The sequence below is a fragment of the Papilio xuthus genome, unplaced genomic scaffold, assembly GCF_000836235.2.
Source record: "Papilio xuthus unplaced genomic scaffold, Pxut_1.1 DF825928.1, whole genome shotgun sequence".
Taxonomy (NCBI): Eukaryota; Metazoa; Arthropoda; class Insecta; order Lepidoptera; family Papilionidae; genus Papilio; species Papilio xuthus.
In genome coordinates this window covers 8,072,954-8,086,709 of record NW_013532721.1, presented here as the reverse complement: position 1 = coordinate 8,086,709, position 13,756 = coordinate 8,072,954, and the positions used below count along the sequence as shown (strand labels likewise).

At 37.6% G+C, this 13,756-nt stretch overlaps 1 protein-coding gene across 2 annotated transcripts in view; it reads left to right on the top strand.

The window, feature by feature from the left end:
- Positions 1-12,293, top strand: part of LOC106125424 (netrin receptor UNC5C) — an 80,567-nt gene extending 68,274 nt beyond the window's left edge. For both annotated transcript variants that reach the window (XM_013322622.1, XM_013322621.1), the window contains exons 7-12: positions 658-813; positions 7,309-7,446; positions 7,936-8,083; positions 9,254-9,375; positions 9,550-9,783; positions 10,221-12,293. In XM_013322622.1, coding sequence (XP_013178076.1) covers positions 658-813; positions 7,309-7,446; positions 7,936-8,083; positions 9,254-9,375; positions 9,550-9,783; positions 10,221-11,401 — 1,979 coding nt within the window. In that variant the 3' untranslated portion in view covers positions 11,402-12,293. The remainder of the gene's footprint in view (positions 1-657; positions 814-7,308; positions 7,447-7,935; positions 8,084-9,253; positions 9,376-9,549; positions 9,784-10,220) is intronic.
- Positions 12,294-13,756: the final 1,463 nt, after the last annotated feature.

The window sequence follows — 13,756 nt, the reverse complement described above, 5'->3', positions numbered from 1 at the left end:
AACTGTATTTTCTCAAGTATGAATAACGATTTTGGCCTCATAAGTGTCAATTTTTTCTTCAGCAAAATCGAAGTTCTTGCAACGAATTTATATTGCCAGTGTTATTTGTAACAAATTGCTAAATATTTCGATCGCATGTTATGCAACAATAATAATTACATGGGATCAACGGCGTAGTGATTCAATTCACCACGCCCGGGTTATTGTTGGGAACAGGAAAAGAAATAGTTATTTTTTGCGCAAACACAAATTGATTATGCAATAAAACAGCGCGTAGATAAAGCTTAACAAGTCGTAGATGTTATGTTCTGTGTTAAACTTTGCTAAGATGCGACTGTAAGATATTAAAAATAATTTTTAACGTTATTTGATTTTGATCTCTCTTAAATTCAGTAATCTGTGATAGATTTCGATGTAAACAAAACTTATCAGCTTCTTTAATTACCGACAATGTATGTGCTAATCTGAGAAGGGAGAGATATGCTCAGCATTACACATGGTGTTTCAAGACTGAGAAATATAAAAATAAGTACGACTACCTTATACTGTATAATATGCGTACTTACTATTCTAACATCAATATAAAAATGAGATACCTATATTGTCAAAGTTACACTATTTTCAATGACGTCATCTCTAATGAGCATGTTCTTGCAGCGTTGCCGGGTCGCTGGGGCGCGTGGTCCGAGTGGTCGGTGTGCGGCGCGGATTGCAGGCAGACAAGGCGACGTGCTTGCGCTGGCGACACTCCCTGCGCCGGCGCACACACACAACACGCTGACTGCGTCGGCGACTATTGCGGCGTTCACGGAGGTAAGAATTTAGAGTCTAATTTAGGTCAAATGTTGACCTATCATTGAGTAATTGACTAATCTATCGGTAGTTGATTCTACGTATATTTTTGGCTTCAGTCAACCTTTTAGGTACATAGTGTCTGTGAAAAATATTGTTTTTCTTAGTGAATTAAACTGCATCAATAAAAACATGGAGGTCATATTTCAAACAAAATCATATCGAAGAGCTCATTAAAATATTTACTCATTAAAAGACTACACTTCCAGAGCGGCGTTCTGTTTCTCCTCACGTAGGCCCGGAGCCTTCTTGTGGCGCGTTTGATCTCTGATATAGAATGCATCGAGCCCCACTTACGATAAATTTACACCAATGTGTTAAATGCTTTTAGGAAACATCAACAGACTTTATTTAGTTATCTCTTCATTTGAAACTGGACATTACTTTTGTTACAAAAAACATATTGAGTAAAGATAGGAGAGTAATTAGGTGGACCCATAGGAACCGGATTCTATGAATTGCTTATAAACAGGTCCGTAGGGATATTTTATAAAATGATATTTTCTTATACTGTTTGTCTTTTGTTTACCTTTTAAAAGCAACAGTAAACTTCATCACGTCCTAAAATGTACTCCCAAAGTAAAGGGTAACTTACTAATATACCATTTTATTAATCTCGTTGTAGAGTTAAGTAGCTCTAGACAAGATCAAACTCGTTGTCATGTCTATAACATTTGCACTCGTTGAATGTTTACATTTCTTGTGACAGCTCCATTAAGGTAATGTTGTCCTCTGAGCTCATTATTCCAAACATCTTAGCAACATCAGGTGGTCCGATTAGAAAGCCACAGCTGCTGAAATTCCAACGTGATGACGTCTCATAAACCGTACAATTTTATCACACCTATATTTCCTGCGACACGTCCCCGCGCATTAATTTAAGTGACATGTCATTTTTGTAACACCAACAACACGCCGCAAATAGAATGGACGACAAACTTTTAATAAAACTCAACCTTAAGCTTTATGATTCGTTGTCGCACGACACGAGATCTCTAGTTATGAAACCATTCCTCCAGGGACATGTTAATTAAGCCGATTCTATGAAAGGCACACGGATTCGGCCACCAGATGCCAACAGACTAAAAATATACACTTCCTTTTCCGCGCACGCTCATAACTATGAAATGTAACATGGCCCGGTCGCTTTATAACAGGCTATCGGCTGTCACAACCTACCAATGTAAAGTGACCTACGACACCTTTACGCGTCCTAGAACAGGTCGACATGATAACCAATATCAGGGGTCAAGAGCGAGTGGACGCCTTGAAAAGATTTGAGAGATACTAAAATCGGGGGCCGTGACCATCTGGGTCGTGTCATATCGTCTAAATTTAGACGACGAACTAAAATTTTATGATACTACTTTCGTTGTAACTTAAAATCTCATATCTTAATGTTTTTTGCTCAAAATTGGAAACATTGCCCAGATCTTTTATCTTTAAATCCCTGTTGTGTTTGTCCTGTATGAAGTCAATTACAAATATTAAGACCCAAAGTAACCTCAAAGGTTTTTGCAACAAATCTGCCTTGATGGTATTTTGCCACGTTTTGTAAAAAATAATTTTGAAGGCAATATATTGGCTACGTTCTGGTACTTACTCATTTTACATTAAAAGTCCCGAATAATAAATCTTCGTTAATGATAACCATACCTGGAACAACAAAACGATTAAACATTCACCATAACAGTTGGAAACGTGCAAGCGGGCTCCCTCGGCGGTCCCGATCCAATATTCTAAATGGAAAATGAAAATGATCAGTCAATATTTAGTTTATAAAGCCAATAAATCATTTTTGTGGTTGCCGTTGATTCGGTTTCAATTTCCTTTGCTGTTTATCGAACGCTTGATAAATAGCCGCCGGCTGTCTCGTGTTGTTCGCTTAACTCGACGAATTCTTCCCTCTTGCAAACACTTTCGCTTTTTACGCTAAATAAATCTGCAATCTCCGTCATATTTGCCTATAGATTGCCTTTGTTTATCTCCTCGTACACGCTGATTGTTATTTATTGCTTATCGTTTTTCAATTTTCTTGCCTCTTAGATTACTTTTTTGTTCATACATCAAGTTACAATGTCTACTATGACATTTTTTTTCGGCCTTAATTTCCTAGTAATAAGAATTTGAACTAATTCGGAAATTTACTGACTTTGAGACAAAGCTTTATGAATGCTTATTCCTTGTTCAAATTAATATTACCTTCAGTTTTTTCCTGTAATCTGACGCATCGTAATCTCGCAATGTTATATAACAACATTTTGTTGTCAATAAACTCATAATTTTATGTAAAAACACCGCATAAAAATATACGGAAGGGTTTCATTACCTTCCGGTATGCTTGAGGGGATATCGATCGCGCGCGGAAAAACTGCCGGTTGTCCGTCCACAGTTCACTCGCTTCTAATTCAAGTAAATACTGAAGCTAGGATATAGAGCATCAGTAAATTACCCACATGAAAGGTGAGCGGTGAATGCGAAGAACGCTTTAAAGGCCCCATTCATTGCTGGGGCGAGCGGCCACTTCATTAGCCTAATTGCCGACATACAAAGGGGAAATGGTGAATTTTATAGCGGCTTTTCATCTTTTGTTACTTAAACATTCGAATAATGTTACTTTAAGATGTAAACGGCGAAGAATTGAAAGAAACTACAAGTAACGGTCTGAATGAGGCTCTTAAATTGAACGATTCTTCCGGATGCTTTAATATCATTTACTTCTTGATATTTTTCATAGAGTACGTTCAGTAAACTTAATTTCAGAATCAATTTTGACACGTACTAACATATATAAGGAAGAGGGATTTGTTATTTCATGTGTTTGGTTCATATATGGCGTTGTTTACAAAAACTAGGAATTATATTATATGCAAATAATTAATATAGTATGGATAATAAACTATTATAGATAAAAAGAAACAGTCTAAAGCAACATCAATATATTTAGTTATAGAAAAAATGTCTGATCTCTCGTTGTATTCAAGTTCAAGTCGTATGAAAGGTGATAAACACTATACAAGTCCTAGTAATAACATCTGTCAAGAACTTGACTTTTTATAGAGGCCATAACAAACAAAAAAACGTAATGGGAAGGGGATTTATACGCGATGCAGTTCTCATTATCGAAGGTGGGCTCCGTGAATGATTTGTTGTGATTTCGCCGAGTGTACGCAGCGGGTGATCGCAAACTCCGTTCACATATCCCGGCAAACGTAGCATACGGCTATAACCATTAAGTTAAATGACACTAAGAGCGACATTCCCGTATCCGAGGTATTGTAGAATTTAATTCGGAAAGGCCTCCTACCACGTTATGGCCAGCGCGACAAGGGTTTGTATATTTCGATTGGATTTCGTATCTGCAATCTCACTGCAACGGACTCGGATGTACGGCTGGCACTGACAAATGTTTGCAGAGTACAAATTTCAACAATACTGCTTAGGGGTCGTTGTAGAATATTTATGGGGTTTAAATTGTTAACCGTTTTAAATAAAACACCAATTTTTTATATTCATTTGTAACAACTACAGTTTTTGTTTTATTAAATTCATACCTTCTTTTGTTTTATTGGTTTGAATTAACTGATTATCAACTTCGTTAACAATACTAGCTGCCTTTATTCCTATAACTTCGGCTCTTAAACATGGTACTTTGAAGATTTGAGAGGATTAAAATAGTGAGTATATTTGGACCGCTTTAAGTCTGTCCCCGTAAATACCCCGACCCGCGCGTAATCCGTTGAGCTACGGTACGTATCGTGCGCGAATTAATACCCTTACATTCACGTTTACGTTTACGAGGCCTCGCGTAACGCACAAAGTAGCGGATGTTAAATGATTTATTGAATTACAAACATCGTTCGATAATAAAACGTGCGGGGACTTGGGAATTATTTATATCGAAGATTTATAGGCGCGCCTTACATTTTACAGCGGCGTTGCGCCACCGCATACGTCTTGTGCTGGATACGAACCTGCTATCAAATGTGATAGGAGGTTGCGGACAGTCACTAAAAATTTCATTGCTTTTTTATTTTTATACCAGACTTAGAGCAAGACTTGAAACCCCAACGATAACAGAACTAAGATATACTTAGAATTTGTGATTACTAACCTAACAAACAAAAAGTATACAACTCTTTTCGGTTTAAGAAAACTTAATTACTAACTTAATTTTATAATATTAATAGATTTAACATAAACTGGCTTAACTATTAGCAAAAGGATAAATGTTACAAATACTAAAGTTTGTATGAAACGTATATAAAATTTATAGTTTTCAAATAAATAATATTTTCATTTAATTTCATGTCGCAGCGCACTCAATGTGAAAAGATTAACCGACTTGTATACTTAATACTTAAGTATCTAGATCTCGTATATTTCGCTAACTTATTACACTACTGTAACATAGTTTCAATCGGAATACGTTAAATTTAATGTTACATTGGAACTTAGTTTCATTTACATATTTTAATGTCCAATATTACACAATATCTAAAGTCGTAAATGTATGTGGTATTTTTCTTAAACTTAAGACAATAAAAGTAGTGAAAACGTCAGCTTGCATGTTCCCAACGAGGTGCCTTGCATCTCTACCCTAGGCCCCTATTACGTAAGGTAGAGGTGGCGAAGCCTTAGTCCGCCACTCTGGCCCAGTGCGGGTTGGTTGACTTAACACATATCTTTGAATTTCTTCGCACATATGGCAAGGTTGCATTGCAATGTTTCCTTTATCGTAAGAACGTCGGACAAATGTATATATGTAAATCGAAAAACGAGACAAGATTCGAACCCAGGATCTGCAGATGACAAGTAAAATTCCTAACGCCTGAGTCACTGTCGCTCTTTTTGTAATGCGCTTAAGAAATTTATGAAAAATATTAACTTATATACCTTTTCTTGGATATTTTCTCATCAGTCAGTATCATAATATGTGATGGTGTTTGGTTGCGAGGTTCAGTGTCGCCGGCTCCGTTTTAATTACGTTCACAACGAGCGATCGTTATCGGTTTATCGAGCGCTCGATGACTTCATTGCGAGCGAACGATGCCGGAGATTATTTTCGTTTTTTCGGTTACTCGATGAGCATGCCCCTCGGGAGACAGATACACGATCTCATCAAGATCCTACGTAAATTGAAGGAGTTTTTATATATTAGGATTTAATCACTTTTACACTCCTGTCGTGGTTTCATTCCAGGCTCTGAGTAGTACCATTCGTAATGGGAATTTTTTTTATTTATAACCACCATTTTGTTATTTCTTGGTGGCTTATCTTACTAATATTATAAATGCGAAAGTTAAGATGATTAAAGTTTGGATGGATTGATGGATGTTTGTTCGAACGTATCTACAGAACGGCTAAATGAATCTCGATCAAATTTGTCATAGATGTAGATCTGGATGATGTAGTACTACTAATAAAGTTTTTCCTTTAATTCCACACGGACGGAGTCGCGGGCGACAGCTAGTAATATGTAAAGTATGTTTTTAACAACACTAATATTACGCGATTTATCTTGTTCGTAAAGTAAAACCAACGTTTTATAATTTCAACTCCTTTTAAAGTTGAATAATTACACAAAACCCACTCGTTAAAATGCGCGGTGGGAATCGTAAACTTGGGGACACGATGACATAAATAATATTAAGACCCGCTGCCAGAAACTGAATGCTCGTTTTCATTTCTATAGCATAAAACTATCCTAAAGCTTTGCAGTAAACATTGAACAGTTCACAGGAAACTGAACCTTAACACTATAGATAGACAGTCTATTGAAATTTTATAAACGTAAGGATTATCTTTGTCGAAGACTATTTGAAATTTTATAGTCAAACTCGTAAAACTGTTAAAAACTTATCATACACAGGTGTCGCGCAATTACGCGGTGCGTTTTATAGTGTTAGACAACATCTTTTATCATCATTCACTCTCTTAACGTGGGTTTCTGAGGCCAAAATCCTCGTTTAAAACATATTGTTATCTCTTTTAGATCAAAGATAATGAAAGGGATAACGATATATTTTACATGTACATTTTGTTCTCGGAAAACTACAATTTTCACGTCACTTTAATGCACTGATAGTGACGTCATAATTATTCCAGTTCAAAAGTGCTTCTAGAAAGTTCGATGAAGTCAGTTCGCAATTTATTCGCCTTTGTTGGCACTGAAGATTCTGTGGAGAAAAAAGAAACATTTTTTCTTAAGGCGAGCCAGTAAACTAACGCTGAAATAACACGCTAGCTTTTGTTCAACAGACTTGAAAACTTCTGCTAGTTTTGAAGTTTATGACAAGTTTGCTTTGGCGTTTTTATTCCACGTTTATATTTATAATTTTTTCTCAGTCAAAGCAAAAAAAACGTACAACAATCAAGATCGAAGCCTTTTTATTTAAATTCATTCGAATATTTTTTTAGGTATCGTAAGTTATAACATCCTGTATTGTCATGCAGTAGCGGCTCACAGCGACATCCCCCTGTACATCGGTATCGCGGTGGCTGTCGTCGTGTTTCTGTCCGGAGCCGCTGTTGTCTACAAGCTGCTTCAGAGGAAGACCAGAGATCACTCACTTTATACCATGACCAGAACAGGTAAGCATTTTAATATTAAATTTGAAAACTAAACAATGAACTTAGTGTGTAGCTCAAAATGTAAATATCAATTAAAATATTACTTTTAAAATGTTAAAAACAAAACGTTTTGTATGTTAAAATGTGAATTTTGGTCAATTTCCATAGAATTGAATTAATCTCGCATAATTTGCGTGGCCGGATAATTTAATTTGAACAGTATCGCACACATAATCCAATTTGCTTCAGTACCAATCAATTGGCGCACATAATTTCGTTGATAACGAAGTGGAAGCTTATCGCAATAATTCATCCAAAGTTATTTATTATAATTAACTATTAGTTTAGAAAAATAATACGAGAATATAACAATAAATTTTAATAATAAAATTATAATCGAAATTGGTCCTTACACATACCTACGAAATAGTCCACTCTATTGTATTGTTATTCAATTATAAATTATTATTTCCATTGCTGTTTATTTTAACAATGACGCTTTTTGTGTAGATTTTCAACCGGAGATGTATCCGACTGTAGAGAAACAATCGCTATCGCTTGCGCCGGACCTGATGCAGCACCGACCGCCGCGCTACGAGCACCCGCCGCCAGATACCAGAGCAGAGCATCATTATGACGTACCACATCTCACTAACAGGTTAGTCACACATTTAGTCCTCAGCAACAATAACCACGCCCGTAACCCAGAGGAGTAGGCAAAGATCACGGATCTCCATTTAAGGCGGTCTTGGCACATCTCTCTCGCTTCATCTGTATTCATACATCTTGATGCTCTTAATACCCCCTAGTATTTATATGGCAATACCATAAAAATGTTATTGCTCTTAACCAAAATTTGTTTTTTTGATTATCAAGAACAATTATGGACCACAGCGTATGTAATTCCAGAAATTAAAAAAATACATTAAAAAAAATCCACTTCTATGCTGTTAGGGTTGTGTTGAGAGACAGCAAAATAAATAAACCAAATATTGCAGCCAAATTGATACTGTAATAAAGTGAAATAGACCGAGTTCCCTTTTATTGTGTATCTGTCCCAATTTGTTTTCAATAAGACCTCAGTTGAATTGAACTCGATCGATAGGGGTTTAGTTCAAGGCCACAGCAAATCTGTTATTATCTACCCATCAAACCTTCTACACGAGTTAGTTAAATTTAGCGATATTCGATTATTTATATTACTATGACAAGTTATATATCTTCCTAATATTATGAATGCGAATGTTTATAAGGATGGAGGGATGTTTGTTAGAATGTATCTCTAGAACGGCTGCATGGATCTCGTTGAAATTTGGCATAGATGTTGAACATAACCTTGAAGAGCATAACCAATTAATAAAGTTTTTTTTTAATTGCATAAAATGCGCGGATACAGTCACGGGTGACAGTTAGTTGTTAATGAGTGGTTATGACAAATACGATTGGTTATTTTACTAAATAATTTCCGTTGACGCAGTAATTCAACATAGAGCTTATGGTTTTAATATTTATACCACAATAAACAACGTGTCATGTCACTATTGAAGCTGTGAACGACCGCTGCGGTTAACACAATTGCTATACCAATGTGATTATATAATAATGTTGTGATAATATTTATAAATATAACGGTAGTACCCATCACTATTTCTATTAATTAAGTTCAAAAATAAGAAGCTACTTAATAACTGGTAATGAGTTCTAATTTCAACCGAAACAAATGTTGAATAGTACCCGATATTTCATTTGGCACATTCATTAGTTAATTACTCTTCTGCCTGACGTGCCAACTTAAGTAGCGGGTACTATTAGTGAGTTTTGTGCACAGCTACGCATCCCCGGTGGATCAGCAGGTGACACCATGCGCTTCCAGCAAGGGCCAGAGCGACGAGTACGACAGCAAACCATACAGCGAGTCAGAACATTCCGTATCCAGTTGCTTCACTAGCTGTGAGTTTACATCGCAGATTTATTTTGGAAACTCAGTTGGAAAACTGGCTAGCTGTTAGAATGGAATAGTTTTTTTTACTCAACAGATGTTACTCCGCGGTAATCACTAGAGTTTGAAATGCACCGCTATGAGTTTCAAATTGGCTTTGCAACTAATCAAAACTTTTGTTCCAGCCGGGTCCATGTACGACGCGGCGAACGAGTCCGTGACGCTGCAACTAGCGGAACTCGTCTCGAACTCGGCCACCTCGCAGTCGCTTTGTGTGTCGGGAGCGGGCGCGCGGCTCACGCTGCCGGCTGCCGCGGTCGCGCTGTCCGTGCCCGAGGGCGCCCTTGGTAGAAGCCGCCGGGAGCAAATGTACGTCGCTGTCGTCAAAGACGACAGATACAGATTTAGAGTAGGCAAAGGTAAATCTATCAATTTTTTTACAAGACATTTCGATATGCACCCAATACTTTTACACTATGTATTTACACACGATCGAAAGAAGTTAAATAAAACAAAATAACGTAACCTTAATTATTCCAAATACGGATGTTACTCTTAGCGCAATCTCAATGCTTTAAATTAAAATATTTTTTTTTACAAGTAATTGAGCCCGAAAGCGAAAGTTTTGTATGCAAATTACGGAAAAGAAAACGTATAAATCCTTTTCAATCAAATACGCAACGACGAGTGTACGAACTCAGTTTAAATAAAATACCGGCATAACCGAGGACGTCATTATACGACGAAATTGGAGAGGTGTAATTTATGCAAAGTAACCGCCTGGCCTCGAGCGAAATGAAGGCACTCCTCGCGCAATCCACATTTCGTTTCTTTAATAAGATTTCTTTATCCGCAGGCATCACGCAACTGAGCCCCGTAGTGAAGTGTGGCCCGCCGCGCTTGCAGCTCAACAAGTCTGTCGTCTTGCAGATCCCGCACTGCGCCAGCCTCAAGCACGGCTTCTGGAATCTATCCCTTTACGCCATTGATCATAATAATTCCAAATCGGACAATGCTTTGCCTCAATGGAAAAAAGTCGTCGGCCTCGGCCAGGAGACTATCAACACTCCAGTATTTACTCAATTAGATAATGACAAGATATTCCTAGTTACCGATATATTATCTACTTTTGTTTTGGTTGGAGAGAGTTTTAACGGTAAGGCGGTGAAAGCGCTGCAACTGGCGATCTATGCCCCCGCCGTGCCCAGCGAGTCCACCTGCGAGTATAGCATCCGGCTTTATGTATTCGAGGACACGCCATGCGCGCCCTACTACTGCCAGGAACAGGAGAAGAAACTAGGCGGTGTGCTCATCGACCGACCGAAAACGCTGCTTTTCCAGGACGGCGGCTCCAACCTATGCCTGAACATGGAGCACGTGAGCCCCGGCTGGAAAACCAAGCCGGGCTTCGGCTACCAAGAAATACCATTCAATCACGTATGGAGTTCCAACTACAACGCTCTGCATTGTAGTTTTATTTTAGAAAGAACTCATGATTGCGACAGCATCGATTTTAGTATTTCAGCATGTCAAAGGACCAACCCGACCTACAAGCAGATGTTCCGAATATCACTGGAAGACATCCGCAGCCGGTCGCCGCGCGGCAGGTCTCCCCGCGCGGAATCGCAGCGCAGCTTCAATATAACCGAGAACTTAATAGAGGCGCGAATGTGTCGGAGCGAGGAGGGCAGCGAAGGCAGCGCCAAAAGAAGTGTCACGGTCAGCGAGGCGGGGGTTAACGAGTGTGCTGGGGAAGGACCTTTTAAGTTGAGTGCTCGCATAAAACGGCAGCTGTGCGCTATATTGGACCCGCCGAACGCGCGTGGAAACGACTGGCGCGCTTTGGCGGCGCGTCTCGGCGTGGACCGATACACAACGTGGTTTGCCACAAAGAGCTCGCCTACTGAGGCCATCCTCGAGCTGTGGGAGTGCCGCGAGCGCGGGCCGGGAGCCACAGCATCGCTGGCTGCCGCGCTACGACAGATGGACCGCCACGACGCCGCAGACCTACTGCACTCCCGCCCCTCGTGGTTATGAATCGCCACGCGAGTGACGAACGCAACCATGAGTAGAGACTATAAAGGGAGTCTATCGAATAGACATGTTTAAATAAAAAGTTAAAGAACGTTTTGTTGATAAAGTTAAGCGTAGTTTAAATGTTTTGTTAGAGAAAAAATTAGTTTCGTAGGCCAGCGGCCTAACTGTGTAAAATCGTGGTAGATTATTTTGTATAGATATTACTCGAGCTGTAGATAAGCGACGAAATATATAAATTATATTATAGTAGCAATAATAGTGCCTAATGTCTTTTAAAGAGATGCCAACCTAAGAATCGTTGGTGTACAGATGGTTATTTTGTTAATTTTTATAAGTGTTTGAGTGTTCTTTGTAATGGAAATATATTGCTAAGTTCATGTTTACTTCGCTTGCGCATTTCTTTTGTTTTCGCAACTCAAGAATTAGATGTACGTGCCAAATTCGCGATGCCACTGAATCGTTTGGCAATAACGTTTTAAATTCTATGCAACTGTTCAGAGCTTAATATAATTAGAATTACTTTAATGTTTTCTCGTTTCACAATGTCAATCGAAAGACTTGATTCGAATGCATTTACTGTCCTATTTATAACTTTAATGTAATTCGCAACTTAAACCTACACTGCCGCTGAGATAAGTATTGTGTGAAGTCTCAACCTCAACAGAGTTCCCAGAGGAAATATTAGATTGTGTTCTAAATTTCCCATGTATGTGTATAAGGTATATAGATTGTATATAATTGTATCGCAGTTGCAACCAGTAGATGATGTATATGTATGTACTAACCAAGGTTTATGTAAATGGGACTCATCACCGACGTAGACTATACTTATATATATTTTTGTTAAAGTGATGACTTTAAAAATAAATGGATCTGTGATACTTAAAATAATATGGAATAAATTATGTTTAACTGTGTCATATTTGTTTTATTACATTTTTATATTCCGACACACTAATATTCAGAAATACAAGTTTTTTGCACCAATTACTTGATAATCTTGAACGCTAAAACTAATTGAAACTAATAAAGCAATTGCTTACTATTTGTTTCTGTGTCCAAAATATGTGTATAAAACATATTGTCATCCCTGTCCTGGTTCACAAAACATATATGACAATATGTTTTAAACGGGAATATTGGGTTCAGAAACCCACAGTTATTCCAAGAGACTTACAAATTCCTATTGCATGACGTAATCATTAACAGATCACCTAGTTACTAATGAACAAAGGATCACGTTCTTATTGAAGGGTAGCGCTTCTCAACATTTCAAACCAATACCATATCAAAACAGACACGTCTCGAGTCCATGTTAAAACAAACAAATTATACGCATCTCTTGAATTTAAAACAGTATTGAAATTCCTCTCGCGTACTTTACATGACAAGAACAAAGTTGAAACTAGCGATTTGACAAGCGACAAAATCGTTAAGCGAGTTCACAATGATACGGGCAAGTTGCATATAAATGGTTGGGCCGATAGGCATTGAGCGTAGCGGACTAAGCAGGTGCGGGCACACTGACGGCGGTTTGATTCTTCACACGTCACTGAGCTGTAACTAATTCGATTGGGGTAGAGCGCGTGTGACAGCGGGACACATAAGCGGTAAGCGGCAGTTAAGTTGTTTAAAAATTCTTTTCTACTAAAGAATTTTGAAGTTTTTATTAATCATGATAATTCGATAATTTTCAAAATATACTAATGGTTTCATACTTTAAAGTTAACATACCTTTAATTCATTATTGAACATTAAGTCGTAAAACCCTGAAAACAAAATCAAAATATTTAGCACAGGAATTTTATTATTCTTACTTAGTTTTTTTTTATTTTAACAAAACACGTAATAAATAATCATTTCGCTTATATTTTTACCAATTGTTAATAAATTGTACAAGTTAGTAAAAATAACAAAATTAGGAATTTAAAGGCGTGTTTTTCACAAATCGCTAACAGTGAAACTCCACAATTCTAGCATTAAAAGAATACATTTCCATATATTATATCACCGTGTAAAAAGCGGGCGCTGTTAAAAAAACTTAAAGCTGCTGGCCATTACATTTTACACCCCTTTTTACCTGCCAGAAAAAAAGAAACAAACTCTGTTACTAATGGTTATTGTTAGATTGAGATGTTTCCACTCATTAACTACAGTTTTTAAACATGTAATCAATAACTATGATTAATTTTTTTTACAATGCTTTAGTTACTATAATCGTTAACTCTATCTAAGCTTCCTTTACTTGATCCCAAAGTACACAGTAAAAACTGAGAGTAAAAATATCTTCATAGTTCACTAACCGTTAAGCCCATAACATTATGTCAAAGCTTAGTAGAAATGCGTAACAAAGAT